This window comes from Argiope bruennichi, chromosome X2 (assembly GCF_947563725.1).
Source record: "Argiope bruennichi chromosome X2, qqArgBrue1.1, whole genome shotgun sequence".
Classification (NCBI taxonomy): Eukaryota; Metazoa; Arthropoda; class Arachnida; order Araneae; family Araneidae; genus Argiope; species Argiope bruennichi.
Genome location: NC_079163.1, coordinates 45,764,045 through 45,787,475, shown reverse-complemented (window position 1 = coordinate 45,787,475; position 23,431 = coordinate 45,764,045). Strand labels below are relative to the sequence as shown.

Genomic DNA, 23,431 nt, shown 5'->3' with positions numbered 1-23,431 from the left:
ATAAACTGAAAATATTGAAAAGATAAATATTTGAACTGAACCCCACACATACTCAGAGCTGACAACACATGACAGTCAAATCAAAACACTGATTTTTCATTTGAAAGGATTTGTAACTTTAAATGAAAGGGACTGACATTCTTGCATGAAAGGAATTATATATTTGGTCTTTCAACGTTGGTTTTATTTATGCTTTAAAACTTATAAATGAAATTTTTAATCGAGAAATTAAAAAACTATACTTTAAGTGAGAAACGCAAGTTGAATTAGATATGTGATCTAGCACTCTACTATATATGTTTTGCAATATTTCAGTAGTCTTGCCATTTATATTTTATTCATTTCTATATTTCATTCATTATTAATCACAACTTTCATCAAATATATGCATGAAAAATGCCCATAAAAATAACAGTCATCAAGAAAGAACCTAGATATATAGTCACTCAAAAAAGTATTGGGACACTTGGTAATGTATAATTAACTACAAAGCAATTTATAAAGCTATTTATCATATTAAAATAAAAAGAAAATGAATCAAGAAATATTTTAACCTTTGGTGCTCAGTTTGTAAAGAAAATTTTACTGGTATTTTAAAATTATAATTTGATTTAGCTTTTCAAATAAAATTCAAAGGGAAAATAGGAGTAAAAAAAGTATTGGGATACTTTTGAAATGAGAAATTCAACAAACATATAGCAAGCACATGAATAGAATTGAATTTACTACCACTTTTTTTTAGACTATAATTTTAAACATAAAAATTTCAACAGATTCGATTTCTTATAGAAAAAATAACGAGAAACAAAGATATATCGGTTGATGTGCGGAATCTTGTAATAAGTAGTTGGAAAATGGAAAATCAGTTTATGGTATAGGACATATCTTGAAATTGAGTAAGTCTACTGTTTTTAAAACAAGAAGGTTTTTAAACAACAGGTTCAAGAAAACAAATAGTATTGAAAACAAGCAAAGATCAGGGCGTCCAAGGGCATTTAAAGAATCTGAAGAGAGGAGGATTGTGAAACAAGTTTACTTTTACTCAAAAACTAGCGCAATAAAATTGACTCTGTAATGTAAAATTAAGTTCGGAAAATATGTCAATCCTGAAACTGTTAGAAATGTTTCAAGAAAACATAAATATCATGGCAGATTACCTCAAATAAAGCCCTACATCAGCAAAGTAAATCGATAAATTAGGCTGGCATTTGCTAAAATGTATGTAAAGCAGTCAAAAGAATTTCAGAAAAATGTAATTTTTGTTGATAAAAGAAAATATATTTCCGGATCGGATGGCAAGCAAAGAGTTTGGCGGAAACCAAATACAACAATGCATGTCAAAAATGTATGGCCTACTATTAAATATGGAGGTAGCATTAAAATAGTCTGGGATAGTATGGTAAGTACTAGTGTCGGGAACTTGCATTTTATTGATGATGTAATGAATAAATATGTCTATATTGACATTTTCAAGTGAAATTTAAAGCAAAGTGTGAGCAAGCTGGGAATCTCAAGATATTTTAAACTGTACCAAAATAATGGCCCAAAACTTGCTGCTGAGATTTTCAAGTTATGGGTCCTCTACCGCTCTCCTAGTGTTATTAAGATTCCTGCACAAAGTCCAGATTTTAATCCCATTGAGCATGCGTGGGATTATTTGCAGCAAAAACTGTATGAATATCAAATTTCAAACAAGCAGGATTTAAGAAAATATTTGGTTTGGACCAAAATCGATGGATCATTTTGCAAAAAATTGGTCCAATCTATGCCAAATAGACTATGGGAGGTCATAATATGCAAAGGCGACCCAACATGATATTAATTTTTAAATTTGCATTGTTTTTCTTATTTTATTGGGAAGTGCCCCAATACGTTTTGGACACGGTTTTTTTTTTTCTGCTTGATTTCTTCTGTTTTCAATTATAACCATAATTACATTAATATGAGAGTTTTGTTTGAATTATTATGATTAGTGTATATCAAAATAATATTTTAGTTTCAATTCTACATTTAAGTAAAATATTATGATAAAAATCTGTGAACTTGTAGCGTTTCCCAATACTTTTTTGACAGTCTGTATATAAGAATTCTAAATTAAATCATTGATTTTAGACAAAGTTGGGTTAATGCGTTCTATAAACAGCACCGACTTTGAAGTTGCTCTAATATTTAACAAGACATTTTAATCAAATGACGTGAAAAACAAATAAATAGAAATTTAACAGTATCTTACTTCATGTCACAGCAAGTAAGTCCCTAATTTTATGAAAGAAAAATAGCATGGGTAAAAATTTAAATTAACTTTATTGCCTAAATTTCCTGGATAACTTAGCCATATTTGTGAAAAAATATATTAGTTTTGACCTATATTGAAATGAAAAATATTTTATTAAAGATTTTTATTTATTGGTGTCACTTTGTGTTATAGTAATAACCAAAATTTATCCATTATTACGCAAATATAACCTTACCACTAAGGAAAGAAAATTATTTACTGTATAAAATTTTCTGTATAAAACTTTCAAGATAATATATTTTTTATTCTGCTTAATATTCAAAAGATGAAATAAATCTAATCACATTGATGCTTTTCAAATTTCCTAAATCTATATTAATGAATTTTAAATGAATTTTATAAATAATTTTATGCCTTTTTAAATTTCAATGTTAAAAAGATTTTCTTCACATTTTTCTGTCAAATGCTTTGAAAAAAGTGGAAGGTTTTAATGAAGCTTTAGTAACAATTAATTAAATATTTTCACGAAACTGATCGACCGATTGATTGATTAAGTATAAGTTCCTGTTTTCATACATAGAAAATATAATTTTATTATTAGTGTTACAGTTCCTACTAAACAGAAATATTACAGATATTTTAAAAAATTTTATTTATCTACTACCATATCAAATTTTCTATCATTCTTTAAAAACTCTTGATAATTTTAAGAAAAATCAGTTCTCGTGGATTTTTTAAAAATCATTTAGCACAGGTTGTGATTTTTTTAGAATGTACAAGATTTAAAATTTTTTATGGTGCAATCGATATCACCATTTTAAACAAAATGCTAACTTTAAGGGTGGCAATATAAATGATGATAAAAATGTAAAGGGCAACCGTGAATCGCGAAATTTCGCGCTTGCCGAAAAGTCAATAGGCTTTTGTTGGTGAATTATGGAGAAATTAAAAAAAAATCACCGATATAGAGTCCCTTGGGAACATTCGTGTTCAAAGAAACGGAATTAAAGTCATTTAAAGCATGTGCCTAATAATTGCCTGAGAAACAATAATTAGTTCACTATTGCGATTATAGTGACGGAATTTCAGAAATTTTAGGAAACAGTTTCTTTTTTAATTGAAAAGTACTCTTCAAAACAAAACTTAAAAAAAAAAAATGTCCTTGTAATAGTACTCACAGCAACAAAAGTTGGCACTTGGCAGTAACTAAGAAAAGGCTGGAAACTAACCAGCGGGAGTGCTTTTCCCGAAACTTTCTCACAGATTTTTCGAATTCGAATTTTTTGACGATTACAATACTTTCTCTTTGCATATTCCATATATATATATATATATATATATATATATATATATATATATATATATATATATATATATATATATATATATATATATATATATATATATATATATATATAACACTTTTTGACTTTTCGCATAGGAGTTCCAAAATTCCGAAATAAAGTTATCGCGTCTGTTCATCCCTGCCCTACCCTTAAAATCTGGCCAATAATCTTAGAAAACCCTGTGTATATATATATATATATATATATATGCAGGGTTCTCAAAAACCTTGACCGCGTCTCTTATTTCTTAAATATTGATCATAGACATATACTGTCTATGATCAATAAAGTTGCATAAAAAATCTTATGCAATGACAGTATATGTCTTATAAAATCTTATAAATGACAGTATATGTCATTTATAAGACATATACTGTCAATTATAAAGTTGCATAAAAAAGGGTGTAAAATGTTATGAAATGGATTAACATTTTGAGGGGATTAAACTTCAAAAAATACAAAATTTAAATTTTTATACGGATCCCGTACAAAAAAAATCCCAGTGAGTAAAATGTGCCCCATCCTCTAATAAGGTCACGTACAAAATTTCAACAATTTATCGCAAAAAGTCTCAAAGATATGAAACTACATAAGAGCTGACTTAAACCACTTTTCGATGCCTGGATATCAGTTCGCAAAGAGGAAAAATCATGTCGGATGTTCGTGTTTTAGGGGTCGTACACAAATTAACAAAGAAAGTAAGGATTGAATAAATAAATAATAATTGTGCTATTTATTGGTTCAAAAGAATTAAAAATTTGTTAGAATAATAACTTAAAGGAAAGACTACATAAGGAAAGATTACTTTAATGAAAGATTACATAAGATTTTTTTTAAATTCACTGACTGTGCTATTTTTTAGTTATATTCTGTAATTCGTGATAAAAATGTTAAAGTAGTTTTCAGGAAGCATATATTTTAAATTTGTATTTAAAACTAAAGATATGAAGCATATTTAATATTTTTTATGATGCATTTCTGCGTCGCGTCATCTGCACTGAAGCTGTAAACATTTGCATTTTAATTTGTGATTGATCCTTTTCCAACCTTGTTTTAACATATATGTGAGAATTTTCATGATAAAATTCTGAAATTTTGTACAAAACCTTATTAGAAGATGAAGAGGCACTCTTTACTCACTGGGGACTTTTTTGTACGGGGTCCGTATAAAAATTTAAATTTTGTACTTTTCGAAGTTTAATCCCCTGAAAATGTTAATCGATTTCATAACATTTTGCACCTTTTTTTACGCAACTTTGTAATTTGCAGTATATGTCTACGATCAATATTTAAGGAATGAAAGTCGCTATCTAGGTTATATATATATATATATATATATATATATATATATATATATATATATATATATATATATATATATATATATATATATATATATATATATATATATATATATATATATATATATATATATATATATATATATATATATATATGTAACGTTAAAATATGTTCATCCCTGAAAAAACTGAAAGTTTTTCGTTCGTAAATAAAAATCGTACTTTATTTTAATTTAAAACAGAAAAGTTGGTATCCATATGACCACTGTCGAAAATGAAACAATAAATCTACATGACATGTTTTCAAATGATACGAGGAAAGAGAGCAGGTTTTCTATTACCATGTGAGGATTGAGATACTACAGAAATAGAGGATTCAATCTGTTTCAATATAAGCAATATAGTCAGGCAATAGGCTGACACAGAAAAGATTGCTTTCCAAGTTATTCTACTAGAGTAAATTTTCCAGGTTTGTCTAAAACAAAATAAATGTTTCTCATGCAAATGACTTCCCTAAATTTCGAATTCGGTCGGGTCTTCGTTTCGAATCACTAAAAAGTATAACATGCTAAACTTTAACTCATCGAACAATTTTCTTAGCGGGTAAATTTTAATCATTTGTTACTGATATGTAGCAATTCTTGCCATGAATTATTAGCATTTTTGAGAATTACAGTGCAGTTCTTGGGTTTGTATTTTATAATTTTCGCTTATGACTTAGAAGATGAAATATTTTTCGATATTGTCTACTGAATTATTATTAAAAAGGTCTAAATGCTTGTATAAGGGTTTATCTTAAGCAAAATAACCTCATTCCTGATTATCTCTGATATTTATGAAACATCTTCTTTAGACTCCTATTTCAGGTAGTCAGCTCTATATTATACCGAATCTTCCGTTTGTTCTTAACATTTTTGTCAAAACATAATTAAGAAAACTAAAAACTGAAAGGTTCAAGAAACACTTATTGACGAATGCACAAATAATTTCTGGCTGTGAATCAAATTGAAATCGGTACGGGGAACTAGTTATACACTTATGAGACACCAGCTGACTTTATCTTTGTCTATGTTATTCTACAAGTTATGATTCATCCCCCCTTCCTGACGAATCTAGACAAAACATACCTAAAAAAGTAAGCAAGCTCTTAAATACATATATCTCCTATTGAGTTACGTATCTCTTTGTGAATCAAAATTAAATTAGAATTATAATTCTTTAACTTTTAATCACATCAGACCACAATGATTGCTAAATTAAATATTATTGATATTTTATATTTATTGTGGATTATTAATAATATTTATTACTAAGAAGCCTAAATTACTCAGATTTAGATATCATAATTCTCTCTGGTATGATCTTGAAAACAGGATAGTGTTCAACCCAGTTCTCATCCAATATCTGTAAAAAATGCCACAAAACATGACAAACATTCTTAACCAACAATAACCTAATCACAGCTTGCCTCTGTTGTTGATAAAGCAATATCTTTATATATTTCTAAGCTTGTCCTGGCACTCAGTATTATGCTGCAAGCAAGGTTCATCCATCCACCCTTTACGAGATAAGATGAAATGTATCTAAAGGAGGCAAACGAGCTATACGATCACCTACTGCGTAATAAATTATTTTTTCTTGGTGCGAGTCAAAATGAAATCTGCACATGAATCCAATTACAAGAAAGCAAAAGGGATCAATCGCAGGTGGCGACGTGTCTTGTAGGTGAAAGCAAATGATCAATATATCGAGGTAAAGAGATTGAGAGTGCAGTGGGTAAAAGAAGGAGTGAAAAGGAAAGGTGGTTTGGACGTCGCCTCATCTGCAAAAAGATAAGGATGACTAGATGTAATCTATGCAGGAAAACCAGGAAGGATCTGGAATACCGCCAATTCGGCTCTAATCTGGCCATGTTTGTTTCTTGACAGGAAAAATAAGGAATTGCATCAAATTACACTCTTTCCATCAGTTCAGAAGGAAACGAGTGTAGTGAAAGTAATGAAGCGACCCAACCGAGATTCATTCATTTTTATTTTCCCGTTCACTGACTTTTTTTTACTTCTGAAGAATACGAAGTCTTTGACGTCTACATTTCTTTTTTTGAATTGATGAAAATGAGAAATCTCAGTATGGGTGCCATCAGAATGGGCTGTTTGCAAATTAGATTCTGGATCCCTTCTTTGAAATGGAATGAAAAAAATTCAAGGTTATATATTTTTCTTCAGATCTATCTTAGAAAAAGGAGAATATCTCTTAGGATAATTTATTTAATAACAATAAATTATTTTAATGACATTGGTGCTGTTTCTAAGGATGAAGCTTGAAAGGAATTTTGGTTATTAAATGAACTCATTTTGGAAGTGATAAAATATTTTACGTGTTAATTCTTCTATAATTAAAACTAATGCTGACATTAAATATAATTTAAATGTATTTTTAGGAGATAAAAAGGGTGTATTTGAAAAACGTTTTAAGAATAAAAAATTTTAAAAAGAAGGAGTTGATCTTTTTTTTTATATATTCCTATATTCGAAGTATTTTCCGAACGTTATTTTAATTTCGAAAATTTAAGACAGATTTTCTTTATTCTAATCAACAGTGAATTGATAAAGTTTTGTAAATTTCACATTTTGGTATGCTCTTAAAGATGACTCGAAAGTTCGCAGAGTTAATATTTTGGTGTTCTTATCTACTAGTAGCCTCAAGATATGAATTTTAATACATGAATTTTGCGTTCATTAACGCTCTTTAACCGGAAACTTCTTAATATTTTTCTAATAAATTCGTATGTTGACAAAATTATAAAAATAGGCCACTTTCTTGGCGTGCTAGAAATATTGGTAGGAAACTTTAAAATATAATGTCTGCTTAATTGTCAACAGAAAAATGAAAGAAGTATCTTTTAAAATTTAAAAGATTATGTATCAGACTTTAACTAAACTAAAAATTCTGTCTGAAGCAGAGATGACAAGATTTCGCATTATTTCCAACGCAAAAATATTAAAAATATACTTTTTATAATGTGTATGGAATATATTTCTACATATTATTCTATTGTCTGCATAATCCCTCTTTGGTAAATCAATTATTTTCAAAACATATAAACACGCCAAGTAGTCAATAAAGCCTTAGTTTACATATTTATTTTTACTCTTAAAAATATTTATATAAGACTCTGTTTGAAAGAATAAGGTTTAAGAATATCTTTTTCCAGTAAAAATTCATACCTTAGAAGATTTGGATTCGTTTACTATAAACAGTTCAAATATTAATGCATAAAATGCCCTTTGTATAGAATCTGAAGAATTCAATTCGCCAATTGGAAAAGGTTTTGCTTCAAAGTTGCGATTTAAATTAAACAAGGTTTATATGTTTTTTTACAACGCTTAAATATTTAATAGTTTATTATTAATTCAAACACGCTGTTTCTCGTTGCATTCTTAAAAAGTGATTTTAAAGTTGTTCTAGTACTTTTTTCTTTTAAAGCATTTTAGATAGGTAGAATTTTTTGGTCACAGATTTTCAGTAAAACTGATTATATAAGACATTAATCATTTTTAAAGTGTATTCGATGTTCATCAAGCTTTTTTCTTCTTCCAGCACTCTCAAAGATAGTGTTTTCTGTGTCGACGAACACATGAAACTGTGCTTTAATCCAACACAAAGAAAGGTATTCAATCATGTAGTATCTGGAGCTAGACAAGTCCTGGCAGAGCTTTGTGTACCAGGACCTATTCAGGAAGGTAATTAACATTTTAAATTTTTATGTCTGTTTTTATTTATCAACATTGATTGAGCCGTATCAACTCAGAATAAATGTTAGATATCATCAAAAACATTAAAAAAAGGTGCAATCTCCTCACAATATACTTAACTTACGAATGCCGAAAGGTTATTTCATTTCACTAGTGCCCAGGCGTTCTGTTTGTTGGATCTTCAATTTCTTGGTAGGAAAATTCCACGATCAATTTTGAATACATGCCTAATTGGTTTTAAGTACTATGTATTGATCCTTTTCTTCCACTTTGATGCAGTGTATGAGCTTCGAGAATGGGATTCCTCTCATATGTAGCCAACGTTTCAGTCTAGAATTCAAAATTACGATATTTCGTATAGAATTTTCCACGAATATTATTCAGAGGAATATAATTAATAAAAATATGAATATAATTCATAAGAAAAACAGGCAAATATAATAAAAGTACATATAATTTTTTTGCAATTGAATTATTGATAATGACTTTTATTCAATAAATCAACACTAAAAAGTTTGAAAATGTTTAAAGTCGTAAAATTTCATACAGCAACATTTTTTAATACTTGTTGATTCAGTGATCTTAACTGTAAGCGTTTTCTTTCATTTTTTTAAAAAAAATTTAATTAAGTTGACTTGTTTCATCTTCGTGAAGATGGAATTATTAATACATTTTTCATTCATTTTCTGATGTAATAGACTTCTGAAATATTGTATACTTGTGTAACCTCGATGAAAAAACATCATTTTAGCATTTTAGGAATTTAATTATCAATCAATAATTTATTAAATAAAACTTTGATACTTTACTAAAAGCTTCATCTGTAGCGAGTTTAAGAAATAATTGATTTCTAGATTAAAAATTAAAAGTGATTAAAATAAAATAAAAATTGTTTTGTACCCTGATAAAAATGTCTTTTAAGAGACTGTTTTTAATTAAATTTATTATTTTTAAGAACTATTATTGCCATGAATAAAAAATAATAAAATAAATATTATTAGTGATTATTTTGGAAGGAACCAAAATAATCTGATGATGGAAATTATTATAGAAAACGTATGGAGATGCATTGCCAATAAGTTATCATTTTAATAAAAAGCAAAAAAAAAAATCTTGATACTTCTTTAGTATAAGAGTAATTTTTTTAATAAATCGTCTTAATTTATTCACATTTATTCCGGAAATTTACTAAAATGTGAAGATATTTTTTATAATATAAAATTTTCAAAAGGTTTGTTCCGAAGATTTTCGCCCTTTACAGAAATCATTTTCCTAGTGCCAATACACTTGCATATTTTAGAAATATTTTAGAGACACTCAGAAGGAAATAAGGTTTGATCATAAATAAAAAATGTTATCGTGCAACTTAACAAGATTAAATATTAAATTATTCTGCAGAATAATGTTGACAAAATTGCATTGTCTGTGCATATATTAAGTGGTATCGAAAATATATCACAAGAATATATTCGAAAGTATTTCCTTTCCTAATTTGAGACAGCCTTTTAATGCGAAGCAGACATCTTTAAGGGATTTTTATTTGAAAGAGATTTTTCAAATATCTCAGAGTCTTTTATTTTTCTTCTTATAGTAGTGTTTTTTTTTTCTTCTAAATATGTACAAAGATAGTCTTAAACCTAATCATATTAGAATTAAAATAAAGTATTTCAACTGAATATTGAAATACTTTATTTCAACCATTTCTTAAACTTTATTTAAATTTCTTAAACTAGTCATTTTTAATTACATTTAAAATGACTAGCAATTTTTTCATGACTAATGTCATTTTTCTCATATCATTTTCATTAAGAAAAATAAGTATTTTTGTACATAAAAAGTATTTTCAGAAAATCATTCATATGTAATTAACAAGCTGAATCCCTTTCTTAATGACGATGTTTTATGTGAGATGGAATTTATTCTTCCAGTGAAATTGTACAGCAATAATCACGAATCCCTGGATACATCATTAATTAAGAAATGATGGCGGAGAATAATTATTGATGAGTTTCTTGCTGCATTCCAAACTTCCCGTAGATCACTAACGTAACTTAACTGTAAAACATAATTTAGAACGGTTTAGAATGTTTCCTTTTAGTGAAGTATCGTTAATTTAAACAACAGTTAATTTTTCTTTTCTTATCGTTAGCGGATATGATTTATAACAGCTTCTTTAAAGTCCCAAACAATTCCTTTCTTCCTTGGTAGAAACAAAGTGTGAGTAAATCTTCATTGCTATTTGTTAATATAACAAAGGATTTTGAATTAATTGTGCAATAATAAATGATTATGCAAGATAGAATCATTTTCTATACACGCTTAAAGATTTAACGCAAATCCTTTCGTAAATGCATTTAATATGATTTCCTACTTTACAAAAATGAGATAGCGTTATATAGCGCTTGAATTCAATGTTCAATTATCTGTTTTAAATTTTATAATGCATATTATACACGGTATGTTTTATGCAGCGCTATAGACCGTTGGCTCTACTAGCATTTCGAAAGTATTTTTTTTTTTTTTTGGTTTCATCATTTCAAATGAAATTGCTATATATTTCTAAAGAATCTTTTCAATATATTTTACACATGAAAACGTGCACAGAATTCAAAAGCTCTCACAAATTTTTATGAATTCAATTATTATTCTAGGAAATAAAACATTTTGTTTTGAAATTTGTAATGGAAATGACAAGCAGAATGATTATTACGAATTGAGACGGAATTGAGTATTAAGACTTAACTGCCTATAAATAAAAATTTTATTTCGAATTAGCTGAAATTACAATTCTCGTCTATTTGTCATAGTCATGATTAAAATACCAGATAACTGCCAGAACTGAACATATAAACAGATAGTTGAAAGTTATCAAGACAAAATTTGAGGATAAGAAATAAAAAGCATTCTGGTTCTCAAAATCTTTACCCATATATTGTACACACAAAAATTATGGAATACCCATAACTTACTTTAAAATCAATTTGTGGAAGTGTCCGAAATTTTACTTTTTAAATATATTTATGAATATTTTCAGTTTAATTTGCAGCAGACATATTGAATCATTGAGTTAATATTATGACAAACCCTTTTTGTAGAAATAAATAAAGCAATAGATTTTTTGAAATTTCCAAGAGATGATGTTCGCCTCGTTTTTCTATTTATTACGATTAAAATATGACTCGCATTTTTAATATATAACGAATCAACAGAAAAAAAACACATAAAAAATTTGCAATTGACGTTGAGACATGCATTTATCTCCAGATTATTTATATCGGCTTTCTCTATGTTTCACTAGCTTGTTATTTATTTAGAGCGAAAGAAACGCAACGAAGGTAATTTATGAAATGCTTTCCTTTTCGTAGATGAATCCTTCCTCTTGGCGATTAAATTCACTTAGTATCAACGTTACGTTAAATCATTATTACCCCAATCAGATCTTGAATATGTGTACGTTGTTGATAGAAGAAAGATATCATTTTATTATTGACATACTATCTTATTAGCTTCTTGAACTTTTTTGAAGAAAGTGGATCTTTTTTTCCAATTTTTGAACAAATTCTTAGTGATTAAAGGAAGAGTATTCAAAGGATATATCTAAGGGCTGGATTTCTTCATAACAAACTAAACAACTTCTTTTTTTAACGTTTTAACGTAGTTTAAATAAGGAAAGATTCGGAATAATAACTTTGGAAATCATTTTTAAGACACAAATCAAGCTTAATACTTTTCTTATTTGAAATTGATTGAAGTTTGAAAAAAATCTTTTTATAAAGGTTTTCATTTATCTTATCGTTTTATTAACTATCTAAATCTAAAAGCTTATTTTGCATTCCAACCGAAAAAAGTAAAGAATTTATCTTTCAAACTTAATAACAAGTTGTCCACATTTTATTTTCCATTGTAATTCTGCAGAAAGTCAAAGGATTATGAGAACTATTGCCAGATATTAATGTGCCGAGAACTGATGAAATTAACTCATGAGTGCTCTTTATTAGCCTCGAAGCATAAAATTAATTTCTAAAAGATTATCAGCAAATATGAGAAGGTCTTAGAAGTTCTGAAGATGTGCCCAACAAGATTCTCAATGTCCACAGAAGTCTAATTCACCAAACTTTCAGCTGATTTCAGAATAAGTTATCAAACCAGAAATCCGAAGATTAAGTTTACCAAAATATACCACCAAAATGTTCAAAGTCGCATTTAAGTTTTGACAAGCCTCTATTGCTAGAACCTCATTTTTCTGACAGAGACTGTTGAACGTGTTATCAATCCAAAAGTTTTGGTGAAGCTTCCTTCAGAAATTTTCAATAATTTTAGCTTAAGACATAAGGCTTTGTAAATACTAATATTACATGCCAAATATTCTCTATAGGTTTTCGCTATTCATTGCTATCTAACCCATGAAAAAGATGTTTCTGGCTCTTTACAACAATTCAATTCCAATTTTTTTGTAGAAATTTACTCTTTCTAGAAGTTTATAAAAAACTAGCTAAAATATTCAGATGCAAGATTAGTATATATTTTAAATTCAGATACACTTCACGTAGTGTTACAGTAACGTTTTCTTCAAATACATAACCTCCTAAAGAAATAAAGACGCGATTCCTCCTACATTTTTACATTTTTCAAAATTCTTGTAATCAAGATTTCCAAGTAAAAATATATTGTAAAGGATCATGCCGAAGGGAATGAAATACCATCATTATTTAATAAAAATTTTAAACTGAGAGAAATATATTATTTCTTCGAGATTTTGTACAAGATGGAATATTCATTTGTACATTGACTTCTAAATTCATGTTTTGAATAATACAACCAAAGTTAGCATACAACATTCGGTTCGATGAATTTTATTAGATATTCAAGGACAGAATAAAGGGAAAATATTATTCACGAAGTGCATCAATCTTTTTCAAAAATCTCCTCTTTTGAGTTATATTCAGTTAATCCAGCTTGTCTTTTATACTTTGACATGTTGGAACGCCTCTCTGACGGCGTTATCATAACTGTCACCGGATTCTTCACGGATGTTCAACCTTAAATGCAAGAATGTCACGTAGATCCGAATTAAGATAAAAAGAAGAAAATAGAACCAAGGGATGAGAAAATTTTGCACGAAATAAAGTAAAGATAAATACAACGGGCATTCAAAATATTATATCATCCTTGCATAGCAATTGGAGATATCAATGCACTAAAATAAATGAGCAAATATAATATCCAAACAGAAATTTTTTTGTCACAAGATAAATATTAAAGTTATTTACTGTTGTTTAAAGTTGAGCAGGTGATATTTGAAAAATAAATATCACCTGCTCAACAGTATCTAAAGTCTTTGTTTCATTAACATTACTCTCCGTTAATATCCTTTGGCAGATAATTTTGAAGTGGAACCATGGATATAGACATTTTGTTTCCAAAAAAATTTCACATTTTAACGTTAAAAAAATTCTGGAAATATTTTTCAAGTGTTTATTTAATTTAAACACTACGATTGATAACACTAGGAATATCTTGATAGTATATTTTGTAAATAAAATAAAATAATATTAATTTAAGATCTCTGCAAAAGTAAAGATCGTGGTTTTAGGCTTTATTACCAATTTTAAAAAATGGTTTAAAATTTAATTTATTAGTTATAGAGTGCTGAATTCACAGATGATGACTGATTTTGAAGGGAATAAATTTGATTATCTTAAAACATTTGGTATTTGCTACAATAAATGAAATAAATATAAAAAAGATCGTAATTATAAGCAAAAATTAAATGCAGAATTTTATAAGAAAACTTACTGGGCATAAAGTAAATATTGTTTAGTTTATATGCATTTTCCTTTCAATAATTTTTATTACGGAATTAAAGTCTTTGTTATTTTTTAAAAAAATATAATCGACATAGTAAAGAATTAACTGAAAAAGGAAACTCAGTAAAAAGAATAAAAAATATATCAAAATATTTGAAAATATTGTTGACTAACTAATTCTATTGATGCAATCAGACATCAAGCTCACTCAGCAAATTTTAACAGTAAACTTAAAACGTTGTTGTTGTTGTTTATAATGGCACTTGCCATGCACAAGTTCGCTGACGAAGTCAGCAATTTTAAGCCGAGGGAGCGTCTCTTGTTTTTAGTAGCGCCAACTAGGGCCAAGAGTACGTCTTAGCTACTCATACATCTCATTCGCTTGCACAACCCCTTTTTACAGGGGGGCACATTCACACATCTCACAGATAGAATAGAGGAAGAACAACCATGCCCGTACCGGGACTCGAACCCAGGACGCCCAGAACACGGGGAAGACGCGCTACCCCTATGCCAGGACGCCGGCACTTAAAACGTTAATTAACTTAATGAATTTTGTCTTGAAAAATTGAACATTTTATTTAATTTATAAGATCTTCTTAATGCAAAATAAAACTCCAGTGTTAAATAAATTGATACCTTTTAAAAGATGCTCTATTTATTAAAATGAAATCCAGTAAGCATTTCTTACTTTTCAGTTTCTTTGCAGAGCGAGATATTCCGTTTGTTCTCAAATCATAGAAGTTATTTAAATTCAGAAACTGCTTTAGTTGAAGACAGAACTTCTTAAAAAGTATTTAATAAAAAAGCATTTTGGTGAATGAAATGATATTTTAGTAGAGTTTCTAAAGGCTGCCTCCTACAACAAATCACTGTTTTAAAAAGGTTTCTACGCTTAGTTCCAGTATTCATTTTATTTAATTAGATTCCCGGTATTAATATTTAAGAAAATTTATCTCTTATGAAAACTGAAAGCTACCTGATTCTAATGGAAAAAAATGTTAGCTTGTATTCCAAAAATAAGTTTAAAAACCACGCAATCCGATATTTTCCATCACACAATCATTGACGAGTAGCACTTTTGATAATTCTGTAGAATCTGGATTTATATATTTGACAAATATGCCTATATTTATTCCTTATTAGAATGAACTTGAATTGTGACAATATATCTGAATCTATTTACAATTTTCATACATATATGGTCCAATAAAGGGACAATGTTATTTATATTGCACCTTGTATTTGATGCAGCATTATTACAATCATCTTGCTTGGCTAGACAAACCCTCGAATTACAATAAAACCCTAACGTTGTTTACATCGTTATATTACACCTTTTCCTTCACTGCATATAATATAGCTTTTTGGATTAAAAGAAATATTTCCTTTGTGTAAAATCGGAAGATATTTTCTACTTTTTTCCTGTCTTTATTGATTGTTTACAACCTTTTTTACTGCTACAAGGGAGACAATGGCTATTTGTAAAGAAGAATACAATAGAGAAGCCAACATTCTCATTAATAGCAAGAGGGAAAAAACGTCTTTCGATGTATATAAAAAGTTTATACAATTAATCAGTTCTTTTCATTTATATGATTCCATGCACCTGGTTTGGAATAAATCCGAATGTTATAATAATATTAAAGAAAAAAATATTTCCTTATCCTAATAAACATGAGAATATAATTTTTATAGGTTATTTAAAAATATTTTCTTTGATTTGTATAATTATTAATTCCATTACAGCTAATTTATTGATATTATTAAATAGCCCTATTCTTTCCACGTTTCCCCCGCCTTTTAATTGCACTTATTAACATAAAAATATCTCCATTTCACAGTTGATCATAAACTCAAAAGTATCCCTCGATTTGCTTTGAATTAGTTTAGTTATATTAATGTCTCGTTATAAAGCAACTCTAGGGCTATTTTGAAACATACCTCGTAATTTTCAACCAGGGTCAGATGACGAGAATGACAACAGAGCTGGCACCTCCTCCCCAAACTTCCACACTAGGGGGAGAACGTTTGGCTCCGACGGATTTAACATGCACCAGACCCGCTTACACGACAGTTCTTCTGTGGAATCGGGTCTCGCAAGTGAAATCCTCCGGTTCCGAGGCCGTGACCTTACCACCAGGTCACAGTGGTCTTCTGATTTATAAAAGAATATATTGTCATTTGTAATATATAGGAATAAAAAATTACAAAATTTTTATCCGTCTGAAAGTCAATAAAAATTCCATTACAAAATTCCATCTTTCCCACTACGAAACAAATCAAGATAAATGCAAGTTTTATACAGCGGAATTAATTTAGATGTAAGTGCATGGAATGATATATTGTGTATTGTAATACTATTATTAAACATATCAAAACCCCAGCCTTACCTAAGCATCTGGGGTAGTCTAATGGCTACAGTAGTGATAGGAACAATAGGAAGCATGAATTAAGGTTGATTCTTCATGACCGTTATTCCACACCAGATAGTTTTCGTCATTAATGTGGAGGTAATTTGACCCCACAGCATTGCTTTACTCACCTGAGAAGCGAGAATTTATTCGTGGTTTATTATTTTCATCAACATATCTGGGGTATCTCCCGATGGGGGTAATACAATTATGAAGTAAGTGGTGTAACGTATTGTCTATAAATTTCATCAACATAAGTTCTCAAATCAAATATTAGCTGAAGTAAAGTATTTATTTACAGTAAAATATTTCGGTATTATAATGTTTTCAACAATAATAATTATAAGATCCTAGATGGAGCTGTCAATTTGGGAAAAATCCGTACCATTACGACGAGTTTCCCCATATAAGTCCAGTTCCAACTACAGTTCTGGCAGAACAAAACATCATGTTCCTATGATTTACATTTTGCACCCTTTTGGGATATACATACCTTTTAGAACTCTACCTGTTTATCGCGTTTTTTATAGAACATACACAGATGTTCCCGGTATATATAACAATGATGTTAATCAGTTACGATACATAAACTTCATATTGACAGTAATAACAGTCTTAACAACCTCGCATTTCAATTGCCTAAAATAAATTTCTGTTTTAAAAAAAAACTTTTTTGTTAGTCTCCTGTGATATTATACACGTATATTGCATTACTTACTTCTAATTATATAGAATATCTTATAATAAAATAAGTAAATTATGCTGATATAAAAAGAACTGAATACCATTCTTTAACTCTTTAATCCCTCTACAAGTAAACGTGAACTTAATCAAAATGAATGCTCCAATTTTTGCAGCGCAATTAATACATGCAACTTTTTTAAAATATTGCACAATAAATACTTAAAACTGAGCGTAAGATTTTGCCATTTAAAAAAAGGATTTTTATGCTTATCCTATTTCGAAGCACAACATTTATATTTAACTAGTAAAATAATTAGCAGACAAATTTATCTGTTTCAAAAAGGCAATTACAATAAAAAAGATCTTCAAAAATAATGCAATAAAAGTTACTAGAGTTTACAAATTTACGTAACGTTGTTTCGCAACTTATATATCGAGATAAAAAGTGTTCGTTTTTTTAAAGTAATGCGAGAACTAAATCTAAAAATTAAATCATTCTCATTTTAAATGGAAAATGTCTCATCATAATAACTATGAAAAATAATGAACACATCAATAAGTTTTCATGTATTTATTGTTTAACTCATAATATCAACAAACGAGGAAGACAGCTGCTTTAATATGGAGAGACAGCAGAGGAGGCATTCATATCGTTTTTTCATTCTTATGAGGGCATTCGTTTTATAATATCTTGCTGAGAAACAAAGCCTTAATTATAAAAATAGGGTGCGAAAAATTTCCAGCGAAAATAAAGCATATTTTGAGGTTTAATGAGCTTTTGTCACGCTGGTTCAACGTACATTTTTTTTTCTTCTCCTCTTCGTTCTAAAATTCCATCCAAATGAGCTTATTTAATTATGAATATTAGGAGAACTCGCATAAAATGGTCTTCTTTTAAATTGCATAAATTTTATTCAGAGTGGCAAAAAATGCAATTATTCTTTCTTTTAAATCACGAAAATGTCGTGATTTAGTCAGATAAAGAAATGTTGAATATTGCAAAAGTATATTTCCTTTATTCATGCTTGTATACTGCAACGTAAAATTTTTGTTTTTGGTTGTCGTTAATGGTGAGAAGGAATTAAACAAAATCCAAGTAATAATGACCTCGTTAAGTTCATAGTGCTAAAAAAAAATTACCGTTTCGTTTTTGATCTAGATACCGATACGTAATCTGCGTATGAGATTTTTAATACTCTCATAAACAATGTGAGTTGTTATTGAAATATGCATAAGTCATTCTTCATGTTATTTTGTTCCGTAGCAAATCAGAAAAAAGTTCTTATGCATCACAAAAAATTAAAATCGTACTATGAAATTAAAAGCGTTAACAAATTACTAGTTACTGAATACAGCCGATTATTTTAAAAGTGAGAATAATTTCTAATTTTTTTCTTAAACATTTCACGTATAAAGAAATACCTCAGACGACTGTATAAAACTAGCGGAAATTAGAGGGGGTTGTATTCCCCAAACATTCTCGCATACTCTGTAATAAAGGTATTATCCTTGCATTACAATAGCGTTCAATAGTTACGAAACATAAACCTTTTGGCGTGAATATAGCATTTCCAGTTGTGTAATCTCTGGAGAGTTTTTTGACGATTAATCCGTTGCATGTGGTTAATAGTATCCCAAAACCAAATTTGTGTTTTAGATAAATTTTTCTCAACCGAATGAAATCAAAATGTGACAAAAAACTGCACTTGTAGTCACAAATTCTCATACTAAATTTGATATATTTAAGTCATTACGTTTTTGAGTTATCGCGCTTACGTGTTTCTGAAAGTACAAACCGACAGACGGTCAATTCCTTGAAGGATTTGGCTCAAAATTTGATAGGTGTCTACAATATAGATGTTAAATTTGTGCACCGAATTTTATATTTCTAGCTTTCTTCGTTTTGTCATTATCGTGTTAACTTATATTCAAACAGACTGACATACGGAATTCCTCTAATCATATTTTACACAAAATTTGATAGAAATCTACAAATATGGTGTATAGACAGTATACCGAATTTGAACCGTATAGCTCAGAGCATTTTTGAGTTATTTTTGTCATAGACAGAATTGGAACCGTGTAGCTCAGAGCGTTTTTGTGCTATTTTTGTCATAGACAGAATTGGAACCGTGTAGCTCAGAGCGTTTTTGTGTTATTTTTGTCATAGACAGAATTGGAACCGCGTAGCTCAGAGCATTTTTGAGTTATTTTTGTCATAGACAGACAGGCAGAAGACATTTCCTAAAAATGTGTTTCTCGAATTCAGGGAAGTCTAAAATGTAGAGATTCGTCAAAATCTCGAGTTAGAATTTTTTGATGATTACTATACTTTCTCTATACTATGCATACGAGAAAGTAAAAATAGATTTAACTCTAATAGAAAATGAAACAATTTCAATAGAATTATAGGCCTAGTAATTATAATATATGATAAATTATATGCATATATTATAAACATATACATATGTATATACATATACATATATACACATTTTTATAAAACTACATAAATATTTTTTTAAATTGTGGTGCTGAGTTCCTTTTGCTATGAAAATCCAACGGAGAATGGAAGGCAAAAACATTTATTATAACACAAGAAATATCACAAAACCCACAGCAACGCTGAGATTATTAATTATAATTAAAGTGGTCAGATTTTCTAGACTTCAATCATGGACGTTCCAGGTACTGTCTTGGAAGCGGAAGGGGGGGGGCACAGTTGAGTTCCTTGACTACCCGTATAAGGGAATAGAGACATCACGGTTATTCAGAAAGTTTCGCCTTTTATACCCTATGAAAAGAAATGTACCCTATGAAAAGAAATTAAAATAATGGACCAGTATCATTCATAACTATATTCTATGTATAGTAAAAGTTCGATAAGGAAATTTTTGTAAAGCTTCGTTTTAATTCTAAGTGTTTCTTTATTTCGTTTAAATTATTTATTTATGAATTAAAAGCGGGAAAATCTGTGACGTTTTATTCAAATTTGATACGTTAAAAAATGTTAAAAATTGGGATTTTCCCAATTTATCCGGTCATTTTGTTACTGTTTTAACGCAAATGTCATGCTTACAAACAAGAATCAATGAGTTTATTATTTACAAAAATAAGCAATAATACAATGCAATAATAAACAATAATACAATATAATAATAAATATGATCAGAAAAGAAATAAAAGTCCAAGTGTTTAATATGAATTATTTATTTAATTATAATAAATAATAGCACTTAAAATAATAAATGAGACAATTCCCAAATCTAATTCAAATTCGAATACAGGGGCAAAAATTTCAACTATCAAGGTTACCCAGGATATGTTCATTTTATAGCAAAATAAGTCTCGATTATTACGCTAATCTCTTTGAATTTTAGCCTACTATAATACAAAAAAAGTCAAAATAGGAAAATAATTCTTATTTCAAATTCAATACAATAAATGATTTATTTCTGATTAAATTTATCGAGGCATTTGAACTGTAATCATATAATTTGAAATGTATTGAAAGCTTCATAATAAATTGATAAATTATATGTATGCATTGATTTAGAACTTATGAATTCCAGGTTCACATTCTAAAACAGCAAATCTTTCCCTAAATAACGTACACAAATTTAAAGATTTTTGGAAGCTTCAGTCACGGAAATCCAATCCATATGGATTAGAAAGAAAAGTCATAAAATAATGTTGAAACTTCATGCACTGTCAAACATTGTAAAAATGTTCAACTTTCTGTTATAATTTTGAAAAAGAACTTTTAAGCTGTCAGTTGTAAAAAGTTTCAATTTAATTGCATTTTTCGAGTAATATTTTTGCATTCTATCGTTTCAGTAAAAATCATGTTTTAATTACACATGCTTCTAAAGCGAATAATTCCTGTAACATTTAATTACTATTCTTGTATATAAATTTCTAATAAATAAAATCATCTTCTTTAATTTTCATCGCTATGAAAATTTTAATTTAAAAAAAATGTTACTATTAAGGAAAGCATTTATGAAGAAGCATTCTAAATCATCTTCTTTAATTTTTATCACTACGAAATTTTTTAATTTAAAAAATGTTGCCATTAAAATGTAACCATTTATGAAGAAACATTCTAAATCATCTACAATGAATTCTTTGGAATTCTGATTTCTAAACCACACACACACACACAAAAAAAAAAAAAATTACCGAAACAAAACATCAAACGTCAAACATTACGAATTCAATTAACTATATATTACTTAGACTTAATGCAGAAATATTCCATCGCATTTGAAGCGAATGAAATTCATTAGAACCCTGCTTTTAAACCTAAAAACTTATTAAAATAAAGAATCCCGCATGAAAAACAACAAAAACATTTTCAATTAGCTTCTTACTTTGTTACTTAATACGAAATGAAAATAAATACATCCTGTAGAAATGAATTTTGATAAAGTCAGCCAGCTCAGATCGAAAAGTATTTCAATACAATCCAAAGTTATATTCTTGACATCTTCACTAATGCAGTAATGAAAAAGTTAACGAACTATGTGGTCCAATCAAATGTTAATTAAAATTGAAAAGGATGACAAAAATGAATCATCGATTTACATCCGCTAGAACTTCAACCCATTCATGGGAGCAGGATTCATTATTTCCTGTTCCTTTATTTACTTCCAGCTGAGTTTTAATTACTTGCGCAACGATTTCTTATTAAAGAATTTCTCTTTACTTTTTGTCAAACTTCATAATGGTGCGTTCCGTAATATATCAAACTCAACTGACCAAAGATAATAAAAGGAAAATAAACAAAAAATTATTTGCTTTCTGAGAATGTTTTTTGCTGTCATTGCAAAAAATTTCCTGATTATACTAATTTATTGGACTAATCTTAATCCAATAAATTAACTGTTTCCTTCTTCTAGTTAAGTTACAAAACGTCTTATCACTTTTGATTCCATTTATTGTGTGTTCACTTGAGCAATTATCCTTTGAATTATTTCTTTCATTTTCATTTTTTTGTATTGGTTTTGAATCCAATTGTAAAAAAAAAAAAAAAAAATACTCAAGGCTAATAAAGATAAAATCAATTAAATAATTAAAATAAATTTCAAAATGTATAAAAAATAACTTAAATTAAAAATATATTTATTAAAAATATTTACTCGAAATAGAGTTTTACATGTAACATCATAAATCAAAACTGATTGGAATTTTTTTTTAAATTTCATTTAAAAAACCATTTTGTGAATATGAATATATTTCTTGCGTAAAACATTGCGTTTTGAATCCAATAGTAAAACAATAATTATCAAGACTAATAAAGATAAATATAATTAAATAAAACGAAAATAAACTTCAAAATGCCTAAAAAGTAACTTAAATTAAAAATAAATTTATTTAATTAAAGATATTTAATCGCAATGGAATTTTACTTGTTACTTCATAAATCAAAACGTATTGCAATTTTTTTTTTACATTTCATTACACACCATTTTGTGAATATATTTCTTGCATAAAACATCAAAGCGACTGAAAGTTAAATCATTATATTTCGCCGTCTTGAAGTGAATTAAAAAATTTTTGCTATATTATTTCCTATTTATTTTACACTTTCTTTTGAATAAACATTTTAAGAATTTTAGTTTAATCATATTAAAAGTACTCAAATCGCATGACGTCATAGAAAAACATTAATGCCCATTTTATCCAGCATCTAATTTCCCATTGTATTTCAACTTTGTTCTTACTTGTTCTGCCTGATATGTGCCAAATTTAAATCGGTACGAATTTTACCAAAATACCAAATTTTAATCGGTCACTTAAGGACGATTTGACTTTATTTCGTATCCTGCTAGACTTATAATGCACATTTTGTTAAATTAAAATATTTTATTTTACATTTTATCATG

General features: G+C 28.2%; 1 protein-coding gene across 1 annotated transcript in view; it reads left to right on the top strand.

Annotated features, from left to right (window-relative positions):
• LOC129960841 (uncharacterized) overlaps nt 1-23,431 on the top strand; it is a 49,326-nt gene that overhangs the window by 8,219 nt on the left and 17,676 nt on the right. The window contains exon 2 of the mRNA XM_056074516.1: nt 8,484-8,626. Within this exon, the coding sequence (XP_055930491.1) occupies nt 8,484-8,626 (143 nt within the window). The remainder of the gene's footprint in view (nt 1-8,483; nt 8,627-23,431) is intronic.